This window comes from Glycine soja, chromosome 3 (genome assembly GCF_004193775.1).
Source record: "Glycine soja cultivar W05 chromosome 3, ASM419377v2, whole genome shotgun sequence".
In the NCBI taxonomy this organism is placed as follows: domain Eukaryota; kingdom Viridiplantae; phylum Streptophyta; class Magnoliopsida; order Fabales; family Fabaceae; genus Glycine; species Glycine soja.
The window spans coordinates 5,862,731-5,880,607 of record NC_041004.1 but is presented as its reverse complement, the minus strand read 5'-3'; the positions used below and the strand labels follow the sequence as shown (position 1 = coordinate 5,880,607).

The window sequence follows — 17,877 nt, the reverse complement described above, 5'->3', positions numbered from 1 at the left end:
TAATCGATTACACAACATTTGTAATTGATTACCAGTGTTTCTAAACGTTGATTTTCAAATCTAAACACGAAGAGTTACAACTGTTGATGTGTAATCGATTATCGGTGACTGGTTTAGAAAAATAAATTGTCAAGAGTCACAACTTTTAAAGTGACTAGTTTTCAAGAGAGTCACAATTTTTAAAGTGACTAATTTTTAAGAGAGTCACAACTTTTAAAATGACTAGTTTTTAAGAGAGTCACAACTTTTAAAATGATTAGTTTTGAAGAAATTGCTAAGAGTCAAAACTTTTAACATGGTTTCTTCAAGAACAATCAAATGGCTATAAATATGTGACCATGACACGAATTTCAATACTGAGAGATTATTTACTGAATCATTCTCAACATATTTCTAAAAAATTTTGTTCAATACTTACTTTGTCAGAAAAAGTTCATTGGACAAAAACTTGTGCTGTTCTATTTTCCTCTCCTCCTCCATTCTTACAAAAAGTTTTTCAAGAGACCTACTCTTGGTGACTGTTTTCAAGAGAAGGTCTTTTTGGTTGAACACTGAACACAAGGGACCAACGTACCTTGGGTTCATTGCAAGAAGCATGATTTGCTTCTTGGTTGATCATTGGACTCAAAAGACTAACCGCTTTTGGGTTCATTGCAATAAGTGGGTATAACTTCTTGGTTGTTATCAGTGGACTCAAAAGACTAACCGCTTTTGGGTTCATTGCAAGAAGTGGGCATAACTTCTTGGTTGTAATCACTGAACATAAAGGAGGAGATTCCTTTGTGGTTCATTGCTTGTAAAGGATTTTACAAGGATAGTGAAAATCTTAAGCGGGTTGCTTGGGGACTGGATGTAGGCACGGATTGTGGCCAAACCAGGATAAATCTGGTTTTGCATTCTCTCTTCCCTTATCTCTTTTACTTTCTGTTGTCTTTACATTTCCGCAAGTTATTTTCCTTCATTTATTATTTGAGTAACTTGTTAACAAAGAAATAATTAAATATAGGGAATACTTAAGAAAGGGAAAATTTTCAATTAGAAATAGTCAACGAAATCTTAATTCAACCCCCCCTTCTTAAACTTTCTGAGGCCACTTGTCCAACATGCACAACAACAAAACCAATCACAACCGGAACCGAGCTGAAGAACAGACGAAAGTGAACAAAGCCATTCACAAATTCTTTGGCCATAGCGGAAAATACTCGCATAGAAAAGGAAGGTTAAAAAAAATTAGATACTGTTGAAGATATACTTTTGTAACTGCATAATATTTTATTTTTCAGTTTTTAAGATAGGATTTAGTAAATAAGTTGATTTCCTATATTTTAGGAGTAAGGCAGTTTTAATGGATTAGCCTAGTCAATAAGTGGTTCCTATCTTTAAGGAGCAAGTTAGTTTTAATATTCTGTTTTGCTAATATCTTGTTATCTAATTAGTTTATCTTTTGCTATTTATTGTATTGCTGCTGAGAACAATTTGAATTAGAAGAGAATAATTCTATTTCCTCTGCATACCCATTGTCTCTCTTTTCTCCTCTGTTTTTATAATTTCCTCCTCAAAACCAACAATTGGTATCGAGAGCCTTATTCTTACGGGACCTCTACCATGGAAGGTGAAGCAAGTTTTTCCCACATAACTCTTCCAATCTTTGATGGAGAGAATTATGATCTTTGGGAAGTGAAAATGAAATCCTACATGGAGTCTTTGGATTTATGGGATGTTGTGGAAGAGGATTATGAAATATATCCGCTGCCTGAAAATCCCACCATGGCCCAAATTAAAAATCACAAGGAAAGAAAGATGAAGAAGGCAAAGGCGAGGTCATGTTTGTTCACTGGTGTTTCACAAATGATATTCATCAGAATCATGACTCTTAAATCACCCAAAGCAATTTGGGATTATCTAAAAGAGGAATACGCTGGAGATGATAGAATACGAAGCATGCAAGTGCTAAATTTAAGGAGAGAATTTAAGCTTCAAAGGATGAAAGAGTCAGAGACAATCAAAGAATACTCAAATAAATTGTTGGGTATTGCCAACAAGATAAAGTTGTTGGGAAGTGATTTTGCTGATTCGAGAATTGTAGAGAAAATTTTGGTAACGGTGCCGGAGAGGTATGAAGCATCTATAGCTTCATTGGAGAACACAAGGATCTGTCGAAAATCACATTGGCAGAAGTGCTACACGCCCTACAAGCTCAAGAGCAGCGAAGGTTGATGAGGCAAGATCGTGTTGTCGAAGGTGCTTTGCCCTCCAAACATCATGAAGTTGATGAAAGCAAAAAGGATTTTTTCAAGAAGAACCAACCAGCAAGCAACGAAAATAGTGCAAACAACCAAAACAAAGGTAAGGATAAAAAGAAAAATTATCCACCTTGTCAGCATTGTGGCAAAAAAGGTCATGCACCTTTCAGATGTTGGAGGAGACCAGATGCAAAATGTAACAAGTGCAACCAGATAGGGCATGAAGCGGTGATCTGCGCCAACAAAAATCACCATGATGAGGGAGCTCAGATTGCTAATCAAGAAGAGGAGGACCAACTATTTGTGGCCACATGCTTCTTGAGTAGTGAATCAAGTGAAAGTTGGTTGATTGATAGTGGTTGTACGAATCACATGACATATGATAAGACTCTATTCAAGGATTTGAAGCCAACTAATGTCTCAAAGGTCAGAATTGGGAATGGTGGCTATATTCCAGTAAAAGGAAAAGGAACTGTTGCAATTTCAACGTGTTCAGGTATCAAATTAATATCAGATGTTCTTTATGTACCTAACATTAACCAAAACTTGCTAAGTGTAGGTCAGTTGATTAAAAAGGGATTTAAAGTGTCCTTTGAACATCAACATTGCTTTATCTATGACAATTTTGGCCGGGAAGTTCTAAGGGTTAAAATGAAAGGTAAAAGCTTTTCATTTGATCCAACAGAGGAGGAGCATACAACCTATTTCACTCAAGTCACACCCACGTAATTCAAGCACAAGAGACTTGATCATTGCCATCTTGAAAGAATGCTAAACATGAAAAAAAGGAAATATGCAAAAGAAAATTTGAAAAAGTTTCAAATGGAAGAATGCAAGTCTGTTAGCACACCAATGAATCAAAAGGAGAAGTTTAGCAAGGAAGAAGGTGTTGATAACATTGATGAAGGATATTATGGGAGCTTGATTGGATGTCTAATGTATCTCACTTCAACAAGGTCAAACATTCTATTTTCTAAAAAGAACAAAATTGAAATTTTTGTTGACAAACAAGTAGTCATTGCTATTGCATACAATCCCGTGTGTCATGGGAAGATTAAACATTTCAACATCCAGGTTTATTATTTGATAAAGATGCAACAAAGTGGAGAAGTGAACTTAATTTACTGCAAGTCTAAAGATCAATTGGCTGACATGCTTACAAAGTCACTACCTATCAACAAACTTGAACTCAAAGAATTGGAGTTTGCAGTTCCAAAAGCAAGGAGGAGTGTTGAAGATATACTTTTATAACTGCATAATATTTTATTTTTCAGTTTTTAAGATAGGATTTAGTAAATAAGTTGATTTCCTATATTTTAGGAGTAAGGCAGTTTTAATGGATTAGCCTAGTCAATAAGTGATTCCTATCTTTAAGGAGCAAGTTAGTTTTAATATTCTGTTTTGCTAATATCTTGTTATCTAATTAGTTTATCTTTTGCTATTTATTGTATCGCTGCTGAGAACAATTTGAATTAGAAGAGAATAATTCTATTTCCTCTGCATACCCATTGTCTCTCTTCTGTCCTCTGTTTTTATAATTTCCTCCACGAAACCAACAGATACCAAGCTGCCGTGAATGAAAAAAAAAAATAAGGAAATACCTGAGGTTAGTGTGTTGCGGTTGCGGGCATGGAGCCGGAATCGCCTCCATGAAGGAAGAAACAAAAAGAATCAATGAAAAAGAGAAGAAGATTCAGGAAGAGAAAGATAGAGAAAGAGAAGATTGAGAGAGAAAACGCAGAGGGAGAAAATGCAACAACGGAGGAAACTCAAGAGAGAGAAGAAAACACCCACAATTCGAGTATTAAGAGGAATTAAATGAGCCGTTAAATCCTCCAATCAGGAAGGGGACACGTGGCAATGACAACAAAAAAACGCTGGAGAAAAAAAGGGGCAAAATGACCAAAAAACCAATAAATTGGACATATGTCAAGCGCTAAGCCATGAATATTTTAGGGTTTTCTATGGCCTTCTCTTTTATTATATACCTTGAATATATAACTTTAGTCACTAGCAACAATCCTATAAGATCTATTAGTGATCCCATTTTTTTTTTTACTATAATGATTTTCAAATATGTTGAGGTGATAAGCAACAATTACTACAAGATTATATAGGAAACAAGACTTTTTTCTCTCTTTTCCTATCTTTGTGCATATTTCAATTATTGATACAAGCATATTGAAGTATCCATCAATCATTATTGTTTATTGTTTGTTGATAGTTATAAATATTTAATGTTAGTTGCGATAAAAATAACAAAAAATTTAAAAATATTTCCATTTTATACCTAAAAGAATAAGTAATGATCGACAAAAAAATAGAAAGAAAATGTAGTTTTCAATTAAGTGAGGTAATTATTTCATTCATAAATTATAATAATGATAACTATGAATAAAAAATCATATGACTAAAAGAATATGACTAAAGTCATTAAAGGGCCAATTCCTTAGTATAGTATACATAAATGAAACTAGAAATTGAGCAATAAAATCTTACTTCAAATAGTTAATTAATTCCATTTCCACAAGTAATATAAAACAAACTATAGAATTCCGCAGCAGCAATACCAAATACCTGGGAATATAAAAAAGACTATTAATCAAGTAATAATTCATTATAATTTTATATGCTTTTCAAAACAAAACATAGTCAATTGGAAATTTAATTACTTATATTCTATAACGTGAGAAGAAAAGATCCCAAAGAGACAAACATGTAAATATTCTAAAAGTTACAAATACAAAGAAGCATGAAAGGAATAAGCTCAATTGTAGAACTTGATGCAAGGATACAAACTATGTTAAGATATAAGCTTCCATGAAAATCCTTATAGCTATCTAATACTTTTTTACACCAAGACAAATGTGAAAGTACAATGTAAATTTGAAGCAACAACTAACTAATGGAATTTATAAAACAAATCAAAGTATAATTCCCTTTATTTCAATTTTACTTATTTTCATACTAGAAATCTGAATTCACATAATTCTTGTGACATATCCAAGCATATGTATTTTTTAATTTATGACACACCCTCCCATTTGGAATGTTGATAAATGTAAGTCTCAAAGCTTAAAGGCAAAACATATTATATCCATAATTATGCCTCTCAATCATGCCCTGAAACATCCATATCAGACTGTGTTTTCACTATTTTTTTCTCAAAAGGATCATATAACCTCTATAAACTAGTATGTTTCACCTTGCCTAGCATGGAAAGTGCAGAGATCCACCTTCCATTGTCTAAATCAAACATCTCAATGTCAGAAAAGATGTCAATTCCATTGGCCAGAGAAATCACTGCCAAGTTTCCTTTGCTCTGATTCAAAGAGGGGCATAAGGTCTACTGGTCTAAAATTGGACAATAAGATCCAACTACATGTATAAAAGACAAAAAAATGACAAAAGGTTCATGTCACATACAAAATAAAATAAAAATTCAGCAAGATCTATCTCTTATGTGATAGCATCATAAGCATCTCTCTACCACCAAAAACATTAAAATTACCATTTAGTTGTACCATTGAAGCACATTAATGAGCTAAGTTGTTGGGAAGGACAATACAAATCTATAGTTGGTAACCATGATTCTCCATCCAAATTTCCTTTTAAAAATGATGTCTCTTTAGGGTCTATACTCTGCTCAGCATATGACGCAATGACTGTGTTCTCAGCATGTGGTAGAAGAAGATTAAGTGTTGATTCTATCATTGTACAACGATCCCATAGATGTTGAATTTTCAACTCTGCTTCCCTCTGGATTGATATAAAACAAAATAAGCATAAAAGACTTATGATATGAAAAATAGAAACGGAGTAGAATTAAAGGTACTAAGGGTTATTTCAAATGATGCTTATGCATGTTCATGGTTTTAAATTGCAGTGTATATTTTGATTTAGTTTGTCTTAAGGTTTAATTCCTTATCCCACCAAACATGAACACTTTTTTTTATAACTTATATTACCAAAAATTCTCTCCTGAAGACTATTTTATTAATTACTTTCCCCTGTGTGAGTAAGTTACATATTATTAAACTCAAGAGGAATAATAAAATTTTGGGGTTTGGTTCTACAACAGTCACTGTATGAATGGAGAGAAACAAAAGTGAGTCCCAGTCCCATTTATTAACTGACACCAAAATTATGAAAGAAGTGGATAAACTAGAATGAAATATTGGAATGGGGTAACAAAGTTAATTAGTAAGAACTAAGAAGAAGCAAACTAACACTTAATTTGAATATTTGGGAATTTCAAACAAAAGCAGAAGTTTGAAGTTCTATGTGGTGATAACTACTTACCATGAATCAATAAATTAGGTAAATTAAGATGTTTTGTATGTTTGGTCTATGCATGACTATGAACAATGAAGGCCATATAAATTTTATGCAAGCCAACAAACTTAGAGATGCAAGATTTGAAGAAACAATTAAAAGGAGTACCAGCTTCTTCTCCAGGCAGCAATTTTTCTGTTTTTGTATTTTCTTGAAAGTTGTTAGTTCTACAACTTCTTGCATCAACTACAAATGGGTGGTTAGTTGCATGAAAGCACAATTAGTTCACAGCATTAAACATAGGTTTATACATGTTATGATGATTTTTTAGATAAATTCCAATTCAAATGTTATCTGTTTCTGGTTCTTTAAAATTTAACATTACAAAAATCATGTGTTTTCAACAAAAGGATCTTTTGTGTAGGTAGGAGTTTAACTGATAGTTGGATACATAGACAAAGGATTAAATGTATTATGTCTTAATTTTAATTCTGTGAATCAGGGACTACAAATAATTAAATAAAACTAAAATAAAAAATGACAGAGGGAACAAATACATAACTAAGTCTTATACTTCTCAGTTACCTGGTCAATGGTGTTGTGGTGCTCAACTGGAGGACTTGAACTCTCTTCCTTTTTTTCTGAATTTGCTGTCACATTCAGAAAATCATTTTCCATGGTGCATATATTCTCATCTGGAGTGTCATTTACATCGCATGACATAGAGAGGTATGGACTTTCATGGCCAAGAGTCAATTCCTTTAGTTCCTCATACATAAGGTCCTTCTCATTCTCATTATCCTCATGATGAGTGCCATTCACATTCTCATGTTTTTTTTTTTCGAAAGTGCACATTTCATTCTTACCAGACGTGTCATTTACATTGTGTGAAATAGAGAGGTCTTTACTTTCATGACCGAGGGCCAATTCGCTAGTTTCTCATACATAATGATGGAAGTGATGGAGATACAATTTTCTGCGCCTCAAATGACAACCAGAGGAGAATGCTAGAGAAGCCAGTAATGAAGTAAGCTTGTTTGCTTGTGGTTGTGTAATTCGAACCAGAAATGGTTATTCCTGTAGTAGTAGTTGTCTGCAATTACTGCAAATTTATCTTACAGTGGTTGGCACACATTGAAGCCGGATACGAACTTTCACCTTAAAACCTTAACAGCAGAGAAATTTAAGGGTCTTTTTGATGAATTTTGACTTGATGATTAGTATGATGAACCATGTGAAATAGAATATGGTATGAAGATATAGCAAGTAGTACGTGTGCAGGATACTGTGTTCTATCCAAATCTGAATTATCATCAATCCATGCATAAGGGTCTATATACATTTTCCCTTTGCTAGATACCTCAAAAAATTCCAGGGAGCTTCCTGTCACTATAGTTGAATAAGAATGTAGGCAGACCATATTCTTCACATAGGAAAAGTGGCTAGCTGGTAAACCTATTAAAACAAACACAAATGACTGACTTAAGGATAAGTTACTAGGAATAAGATAACTCCACCCTCAAAGTGAGGGATTTCATAAGGTCCTCATCCCTATCCTAATCCTGTTATCATATTATTCAGTCTAATTTCAAGCATTCATAAGAAAAGAATAGTTGAAGTAAATATTTCAGTGTTGAATGTTAACAAAGTTAATTTAATATTGAATGTAAAATATCATTGCTTTAAGCTCATACTAATTGCTATCAGTCTATTATAGATGTTACAATAAAAACAATCAAATGCAAAAGAGTGAAATATTAACCAAAAATTTGTTTTGATTGACATTCTTTTAAAGTATTGTTCTTGCAACCAACTATGACCCCACCAAGTTGATACTTCTCCAAATTTCTGTCTACAAAATTGACCACTGAATTTGAAGAAAAAAGGCATAGTCCAGCTGATTTTAGAAGCTTGTTGATAAGGAAACAGACTCTGCTGAAGGGAACATAGATGCTAATGCAGGAGGTGCTGAAGACATAGCAATAGTAACAGAGCAGGCGCAAGGAGCAGAAAAGCACAAAAGAGTAGTGAAGAGACCATCTTACCTCAGGGACTTCGTCTGAGGGTGAGATAGGGAATTCAGCATGCAATCCTTCGTTATCTTCTTGCTTGGCGCTTGTCAACACTAAAGGAGGCAGGCATAACAAACTATATTCCAATAGGCACTACAGGATAACAGAATTTGTTAGAAGGAATAGTATAAATACATATGTAATAAACAAGCAAGCTATGAATGAGAATTCCCTTTTCCTTATTTTCCTTTGTTCTTTGGAGGTTCCAGGTCCTCGAAACTTGCTAGCTTTCTTTGCATGTATCAACTGGTGCTCTCGTTGTCACCATGTTCAATCCTGTGAGTTCCTCCAATGCTGAACGAATTGAGGATCTCCTCATTCAACTCACCAAACAGCATCTCTCCCTCACTCATAAAATCGATGGCCTCATCCACCATGTCTCCCCGATACCACCACAACCCAACCCCTTTTTCTCCTCCGTTTCTCGTCTTCCCCCCAACCTCGCAGCACACCACCGCCTCAAGCTTGAGGTGCCTCGTTTTGACGGCACGGATCCCATGGGTTGGATTTTCAAGATTAATCAGTTCTTCGAGTACCACGACACTCTAGAACATGATTGTTTGACGATTGCCTCCTTCCATATGGAGGGCGGCACCTTGGCCTGGTTTCAGTGGATGACCAGTAACGGTCAATTCACCTCTTGGCCAGTGTTTTTGCAGGCATTGCAAACACGGTTTGCACCTTCTCAATATGAGGATCCCATCGGGACCCTCTGCAAATTGACCCAATAGAGTTCAGTCACGGCTTACCTCGCAGAGTTTGAAGATGTGGCCAACCGAATCATCGGTGTTCCGACACCCTTCCTCCTCAGCTGCTTTATCTCGGGCCTTTCCCCGGAGATTTGTTGGAAAGTCCGTGCTCACCAACCCCTCACCCTCACTCAGACTGCTGGTCTCGCAAAGCTTCAGGAGGAGAAACTATTTGACTTGTGACCACCAGTACCCTTTCCCCGACCGTCTCGACCCCCACCTTCCCTTTCCCCATCTGGCCCACCTCGTCTCAGCCTCCCTCCACCTTCACCCTCCATGGCTCCTCGCCCAATTTCGACCGCCATTCCTTCTCCCAGACCACCCCCACCATCCTTCAAGCGACTCACCTCCGAGGAAATAGCCTCGCGCCGTGAACGAGATCTTTGCTTCAGTTGTGACGAGAAGTACCACCGCGGGCACAAATGCGCGTCTAGGGTTTTCCTTTTGCTTGCTGAGGAAGACGAACCCCCTGACCCATCTCTTATAACACCTTTGGGCCTTGACCCGGACTCGGTTCCTGACTCGGTTCCTGACTCACCCGCTACCCACGACCTATACCCGGCCCAGTTGAGTTTAAATTCTCTTGCAGGACACATGGCACCGGAAACTCTCCGTTTTGTCGCCACCATCTTCGGCCGCGATGTGGTGCTGCTAGTGGACGGCGGTAGCACCTACAATTTTATTCAACGCCAGTTGGTAACTCAGTTGGGCTTACCCTCTTGGGCCACAGCTCCTTTAAGGGCAATGGTCAACAATTAGCTTGTGACTCGGTATGTGAAGCTGTTTCCGTTATCATTCAGTCAACGAAAATTAGCTTGTGACTCGGTATGTGAAGCTGTTTCCGTTATCATTCAGTCAACGAAATTCCATGTTGACCTTTACATTCTTCCCATTTCTGGCACGAATGTGGTGCTCGGTGTGCATTGGCTCAAATCCTTGGGCCCGGTTTTGACGGATTACAATACTCTAGCCATGAAGTTCTTTTATGAGGGAAAATTGATTACCCTCCAAGGGGATATGGATGCTTCCTTGTGTTCCCTTTCTGCCTTCCAACGACTCTCCAGGACGCACAATGACGCTCTCTACTACCACATTACCATGCTCCCTGACATTACTTCTTCCCCCCAGGAGTTGCCATCTGCCATCAACACTTTATTGCACAAATTTGAAGCTCTTTTTCAAACTCCCCATACATTACCTCCTCCACGCGTGACTGATTACCGCATTCATCTTCTTCCTCAAGCAACTCCGGTGAACGTAAGGCCCTATCGATATCCTCATTACCAGAAACAAGAGATTGAATCACAGGTTGACTCCATGCTCCAGAAGGGGTTAATTCATCCCAGCACAAGCCCTTTTTCCTCCCCGGTTTTGCTGGTCAAGAAGCATGATGGTGCTTGGAGGTTCTGCATTGACTATAGGGCCTTGAATGCCCTCATAGTACGTGACCGCTTCCTTATTCCAACGATTGATGAGCTTTTGGATGAGTTGGGAGGCGCACGGTATTTTTCCAAGCTCGATTTGCTCCAAGGCTATCACCAAATACGTATGCACTCCGATGACATCCCTAAGACAACGTTTCGTACCCACCATGGCCACTATGAATTCAAGGTGATGCCATTCGGGTTATTCAACGCGCCTTCTTCCTTCCAAGCAACTATGAACATGATATTCAGACCGTACCTTCGAGATTTCATCATCGTCTTCTTCGATGATATCCTGATATACAGTGCCACCATGGATGATCATTTAAAGCACCTGAAGCTAACATTCAAGGTATTATTCGAAAATCAATTTGTCCTTAAGCTTTCAAAGTGTTTTTTTGCTCAATCACAGGTGGAGTACTTGGGCCATCTGGTTTCGCACAAGGGAGTCGAACCACTGGAATCCAAAGTTCTTGCAATCCAACAATGGCCCGTACCTCGCACCACGAAGGTCGTCAGAAGTTTCTTGGGCCTTGCAGGTTTTTATCGCAGATTCATAAGACAATATGCCACCATTGCAGTCCCACTGGTCAAGGCTACGACCAAAGAACCCCTTCAGTGGAACACAGACACACAGGCAGCTTTCGACACTCTGAAACATGCTTTGTCCACAGCTCCGGTATTGGCCTTACCGGATTTTGACCTTCCCTTCACAATCAAGACTGACGCGTCTGGAGTCGGTATGGGTGTTGTTCTTTCTCAACACAACCACCCTATCGCCTTCTTCAGCAAACCATTCAGCTCTAAATTGCTCTGTTCTTCTGCCTATGTTCGCGAATTGTTTGCAATCACTGCTGCAATATAAAAATGGCGTCACTACTTACTGGGCCACAAATTCATCATCTTAACTGATCATCGTAGCCTCAAGGAGTTGCTCACTCAGGTTATTCAAACACCTAAGCAGCACATGTATCTCGCCAAGCTCATGGGTTACGATTATCAAATTCAATATCGTGTCGACGCCCTGTCACGGTTGCCGGAGCAAGTCGCAACCCTTTCAATGATTCTTTCGGTTCCTTCCTTAATGTTCTTAGAGGAGCTTCATCACCAACTGGAGGCACATTCCGGTTACACTCAGCACCGTGCCGCCATCATGGCCCAACCTGCACATCACTCTGATTTCTCCATCTCCAACTATTGGATACTCCATCGTGGTCGACTTTGGCTTCCACAGGGCCTTCCCATGATCAACACACTCTTAAGAAAGTATCATGCAACTCCTAGTGGTGGACATGCCGGAATTGCAAAGAAAATTGCGCGGATTTCTGAGAACTTCCACTGGCCTGGTCTCCGGCAAGATGTTTCTTAATTTATCGCCAAGTGTCCTGATTGTCAGTACACTAAGTACGAGACTAAGAAACTCACTGGCCTGCTCTGCCCCCTGGTCGTACCACATCGCTCCTGGGAGGATCTCTCCCTTGACTTTATCACCGGCTTACCCCCTTTTCGCGGAAATACTGTTATTTTATTTGTGGTGGATTGTTTTTCCAAGGGGGTGCACCTTGGAATGTTGCCTACGACACACACAGCTCACGTAGTAGCCTCCCTGTTTCTTGAATTGGTCGTGAAAATCCATGGAGTGCCTCAGAGCTTGGTCTCCGATAGGGATCCACTCTTCGTCAGCAAGTTCTGGCAAGAACTTTTCCACCATAGTGGCACGCAGTTGAAGATGAGTTCAGCCTATCACCCTCATAGTGATGACCAAACAGAGGTTTTAAATCGTGCCATTGAGCAATATTTGAGGAGTTTCGTTCATCATCAACTGTCAAGCTGGGGCAGGTTTCTGGCATGGGCAGAGTACTCTCATAATACATCATGGAATGCAGCCACAGGCGCTACACCTTACGAGGTGACATTCGGCCGTAAACCGTTCAACTTTCTGGCATACATTGCCAGCACCTCTAACCTCAAGGCAGTTGATACCTTTATGACCAACAGAGATGAAGTTTTTCAATTCATTCGCAAGAAACTTTTGAAGGCACAGGCTACGATGAAGGATCACGCTGACACCCACCGTCGTGAGGTGACTTACAATCCTGGGGATTGGGTGTTGCTGAAATTGAGACCACATTGCCAATCCACTGCCAAGGGCTCTCAAGCTTTTTCGGGCAAGCTAGCTAAAAGGTTTTATGGACCTTTTCAGATTATTGAACATATTGGCAAAGTTGCTTATCAATTAAAGCTACCACTTGAGGCGAAAATTCACTCTGTTTTTCATTGCTCCATGTTGAAGCCATTTCATGGGGACCCCGGAGTTGCTGAAAACACCTTACCAAGCCACATTATTGATCATCAACCCATTGTTACTCCCTTGGAAATCCTAGATTATCGCAAAGCGCATTCCTTAACAGAGACTTGGCAGGTTTTGGTCTAGTGGCAGGGACTAGCTCCTGATGAGACCTCTTGGGAAGATTGGTCTCAGCTTTGCCACGATTTTCACCTTGAGGACAAGGTGCTTTTCCAAGGGCCGTGGAGTGATAAGGAAGCAGACTCAGTTGAAGGGAACATAAATGCTAATGCAGGAGGTGCTGAAGACATAGCAATAGTAACAGAGCAGGCGCAAGGAGCAGAAAAGCCCGAAAGAGTAGTGAAGAGACCATCTTACCTCATGGACTTTGTCTGAGGGTGAGATAGGGAATTCAGCATGCAATCCTTCGTTATGTTCTTGCTTGGCGCTCGTCGACAGTAGAGGAGGCAGGCATAACAAACTATATTCCAATAGGCACTACAGGATAACAGAATTTGTTAGAAGGAATAGTATAAATACATATGTAATAAACAAGCAAGCTATGAATGATAATTTCCTTTTCCTTATTTTCCTTTGTTCTTTAGAGGTTCCAGGTCCTCGAAACCTGCTAGCTTTCTTTGCACGTATCACTTGTGTTCTCATCCCTATCCTAATCTAATCCTGTCACAAGAGGACACAGTTTATTTCATCTAGAAAAACAAATTATTAACATCTTGACAATATCAAACGAAAAAAAAGATTCAAGCTATTAAAAGTTAAAATCAATATATCTTTCTTTCATTCAAAAGAGGGCAATTCACAAATTTGATTGACAGATGACATAATAAAGACAATTAAAGTACTAAATGAATATTGAACTAAACAAATTTAATTGAGCATCAATTTATATTGGAATTAAACTAGTCCTTAAGGATTACCATGAAAACACTATTGGGAGATCAAATGATAACGATATAGTTCTACAAGAGTTACACCTAATTCAAACCATAAATATAGAATGATCTTATGATTTATAATATATCTTAATACATGTAGTAACTTTAACACAATATGTAACTATCACTTAATTAAATTCAAATAATCGATTAAATTACTTTATTTAACTTATTTGAATTATTGAACTTTATATTTTAATTATTTATGAAAATGATTAAAAAAATATTTTTACATATTTTAATCAATTCTAAATGGTAAACAATATATATTAAAATTAATTTTAAAATATATTTTTGTATTTAATGGATGATTTTTTAAATTAATTTACTAAACCAATTGAATTAATTTATTATTTGATTGATTTTTAAGAATTATTTACATAAATTATAAAAAAACAATATTTTACAAATTTTTTGAGTAATAAATAGGAAACTGTATAAAGTTATGCTAATCTTGACACAAGTTATAATTTTTTTAGATTATATAAATAAATATTTTTATAATAAATTATAAAGAATATGAAATGTTTCAAAATAGTATTTATTCAAAGATAGCGGAATAGTTTTTTACTTCTGATTTATGAAATAAAAAAATCAAGAATTAAAAATAAATTATGACCATTTTTTTAATTAGAATACATTATGACCGTGTTTATATGTATTAAATAAATCAAATATTAAATAAATGTTTTTACTTTTTGGAATATGTATTAAATAATCTCATATATATTAAATACATAAGTAAAATCAAATAATGGAATAATTTAAAACTACGGCAAAAAGAAGGTATGATTGCGTAGTTTTTCATGGCTTTACTTAATTTTAATTAAAATGCAACCTTTAACTAATGTTGAAAAACTATACCAAAAAGAATATCCATAACTTTAGTAACAAATATATATATATATATATATATATATATATATATATATATATATATATATATATAAAATATGATAATTGAATTACTTAACTTCAAGCAATTAAATTATTTGATTTGAAATTACAAGATTAACTTAATGATGAAATGAATAGGAAGGGAAAAAGAGGTTATAGATTCAAATTCTTCTACTAACAACTAGCAAACTACTTGTAATAAAAAGGAGAAGTTTTTTTTTTAATTTAGTAAATAAGCCTGGAATTTGGATCAAGTAATTATCCTTAAGTGGATTTATTGGTGATAATCATGATCAAAATGTACTATTTTACCTATGTTGAAGGCTAAGATATTTTGTACAAAATATGTGGGTATGTGGTCCAGAGGGAACTCAGTTTCGATGTGACATGTGTTCCCTTGGCCTAACCGAGTACTTTATGTTGTATACTAGCCCCTAAGCCTTTTTTGGCCTCAGTAAAAACGAAAGGTTTTATCCTCCATGGCATAATGGTTACTATTAACTCCCTTGATGCATACGTGCCTTAATTGGCACGATGTAACAATTACATAATGGATGTAACGATTATATCCCACGTTTGTTCGATTTCCTACATTGGGTACCAAATCATCTCATGATCTCATTTGTAGATCTTTTCTGATCGAACGATGGGTAGTGGTTGTTGGTTGGGCTTCTTTGTAGGCCCAACTTCTATAAATAGGGGGATCTCTCTTCACTTTTTACCTCTGATATTTACTTCTTTGCTCTAAGTTGAATAGTGTTCTTTCCATTTCGTCGAGTAGTGTAGTAGGTCAATTCTTTTTTAGGTATGTAATAATGGTGCCGGTCAAAGGCTATCATTATGGGAGTTGGTTAGAAATGGGTCCAAGGTTTGAGGGTACAATGATGAAGTTTTTGAAGTGTCATCTGACTCTCACTCTTCGGGATTGGATTTTTCTATTTCAATTGACCTTGCGGCGACCGAGAGGTCTAGTAACCTTTTGGCATTTTTGAACCAATTGTTGGAAAAGGTGGGCGAGAACGTTGCAGCTCTAATGGTGGCCACCGTTGTTGAGACAGGGGCTTTTCAAGAAGTTGCACGTTGGCCTAAGAGGCACCAATGCTAAAGGAGAAACGCTCACCTCCTCCGATCACATTTATGGGGTTCATATGGGTTGACAGAGAAGTAGGTACTTCTCCCGATACAACCACAAGTCAGACCTAGTCAACACTACTAGAAAAAATGTTTTCCAAGTTGGTTCTTTGGCGCATTTCATGACAGTTCTAAAATCATTTATGAAGTCACTGTCGTAGAAAATGAACACTTTCAACAACAATCGTCTTAGTATATCAGTTTCTACATCGGTTCTTTTAGAAGCCGTCTTAGATAGTTTTATTTATTGTTTAAAAAATGTTTAAAACGTCAATATTTCATCGTCTTAGAAACTCTATATTCTAAGACAATTTCTTAAAATACTGTCTTAGATTCTATAGAATCTGTGAGCGGGTTCAACCTATTTCTTTGGACACATGTGAATCCTATTTAGGTAATAAACAAAATAATTCACCAACAAGAGTAAAGAATTTTTAACAATATAATATTTCTTAATTAATACAAATAAACATAACTAAATACCTCATGCGAAACATGTCTCACAAGATGTCTCTGCCATGCAATGAATGTATCAAACACTTGCCTTACATACTCAACCTTAGAAGTGGAAAAAAGGGACTTAAGCATTACCGTTTGTAAACTTCTCCAACACTTACCTTCACCACATCATCTGCATAAGGCACGTCCATTGTGTATGGTCGGCACCCCCTCATGTACTTTTCTCAAGGCCATAAAGCGGGTAGAATGATCATCTTGAACATATAATCCCATAGTAGGCATGACAACAACAACATGTTCTTTTCTTGATAGATTGACAACAATTTCAACATAATTCTTGTTTGTGCTCACACATGCACCTAATACTTGTATATATGCCTTAATTGGGAATGAATGTTGCGATGTCATTTGGGTTAACTCAATTTTTATGGCCTTCTTCAACTCTTGTTTAATTTTCTCCAAACTTCGTTTGTTTTTCTCTTCTACTTCTCTCCTCCATTATTCTTTAAGCTTTCCTATTATCTCATCTAACTATTGTGGGTTGATCAATATAGTTGAACTGTTGGAGCCATGTGATGCATTTATGAAGTATTGGTTGATTGTGACATTGACTCCCGCAACATGAACACGACCTGGTTGGTCCGGTCACCCAATCACAGTGTTCAGTATATCTTGACAACCATGTGAAACAAAGCTTCCTTGTGTCATTTGTTCTTGTAATGAGTCCTGTAACAAACAAATCATGCTTATTTATCAAATGATGTTGTTATCATATAAATTACACGTGAAATGAAAATGAACTAACAATTTCATCTGAAATTTCTTGTGTTGCCTCAGATGCCATCTACCCATATCGCTTTGTGTATGCAAACTTCCACTTCACATGTCTTTCAATAAAAGATGGAGAGTTGGCAATCAATGGTCAATCCTCAGTCAACATTGCCTCCTTTTGTCCTTTCTTCCTTTTCTTCTCCATGAGTTTATTCTCAAGCAAATCATAACCCCCACGAGACAGTAAGTGTGGGAAATTATTGTATTTTTTAATTTTAGGCACCTTCTTTTTTATTCCATGTGATAAATTAGATAGATTTTCAACAAATTAATTAAAAAATAATTTGTAGATATGGAATTCAAACAAAAAAACATCCACAAATAATTAAATTGCTTGAAGTTAAGTAATTCATTTATCATATTATAAATAATCCTGGAATTCATTTATAAATAAACTTCTTAAATTAGTTTATTTAGTAAATAAGTCTGAAATTTGGATCAAGGAACATATAATGAACAAATCAAAGGCTCCCTCGTGGATGGTCTAACATATATTCTCTCCTTAAATATATTATATATGAGACAAACAAAATTAGGACTAATTGTAAAATTT

General features: G+C 36.6%; 2 protein-coding genes across 2 annotated transcripts; one reads left to right on the top strand and one right to left on the bottom strand.

The window, feature by feature from the left end:
* The first annotated feature begins 1,866 nt into the window (after positions 1-1,866).
* Positions 1,867-2,217, top strand: LOC114404868. The gene has a single exon (XM_028367610.1). The coding sequence runs from the start codon at positions 1,867-1,869 to the stop codon at positions 2,215-2,217; it is 351 nt and encodes a 116-aa protein (XP_028223411.1).
* A 7,277-nt stretch (positions 2,218-9,494) lies between these two features.
* On the bottom strand, positions 9,495-9,935 carry LOC114404867. Its single transcript, XM_028367609.1, has one exon. It carries the CDS (start codon positions 9,933-9,935, stop codon positions 9,495-9,497), a length of 441 nt encoding a protein of 146 aa, XP_028223410.1.
* Positions 9,936-17,877: the final 7,942 nt, after the last annotated feature.

Excerpts from the sequence above, each read along its gene's own strand:
- LOC114404867 (XM_028367609.1), bottom strand. The coding sequence starts at position 9,935 with ATGTGTCCTGCAAGAGAATTTAAACTCAACTGGGCCGGGTATAGGTCG.
- LOC114404868 (XM_028367610.1), top strand. The coding sequence starts at position 1,867 with ATGACTCTTAAATCACCCAAAGCAATTTGGGATTATCTAAAAGAGGAA.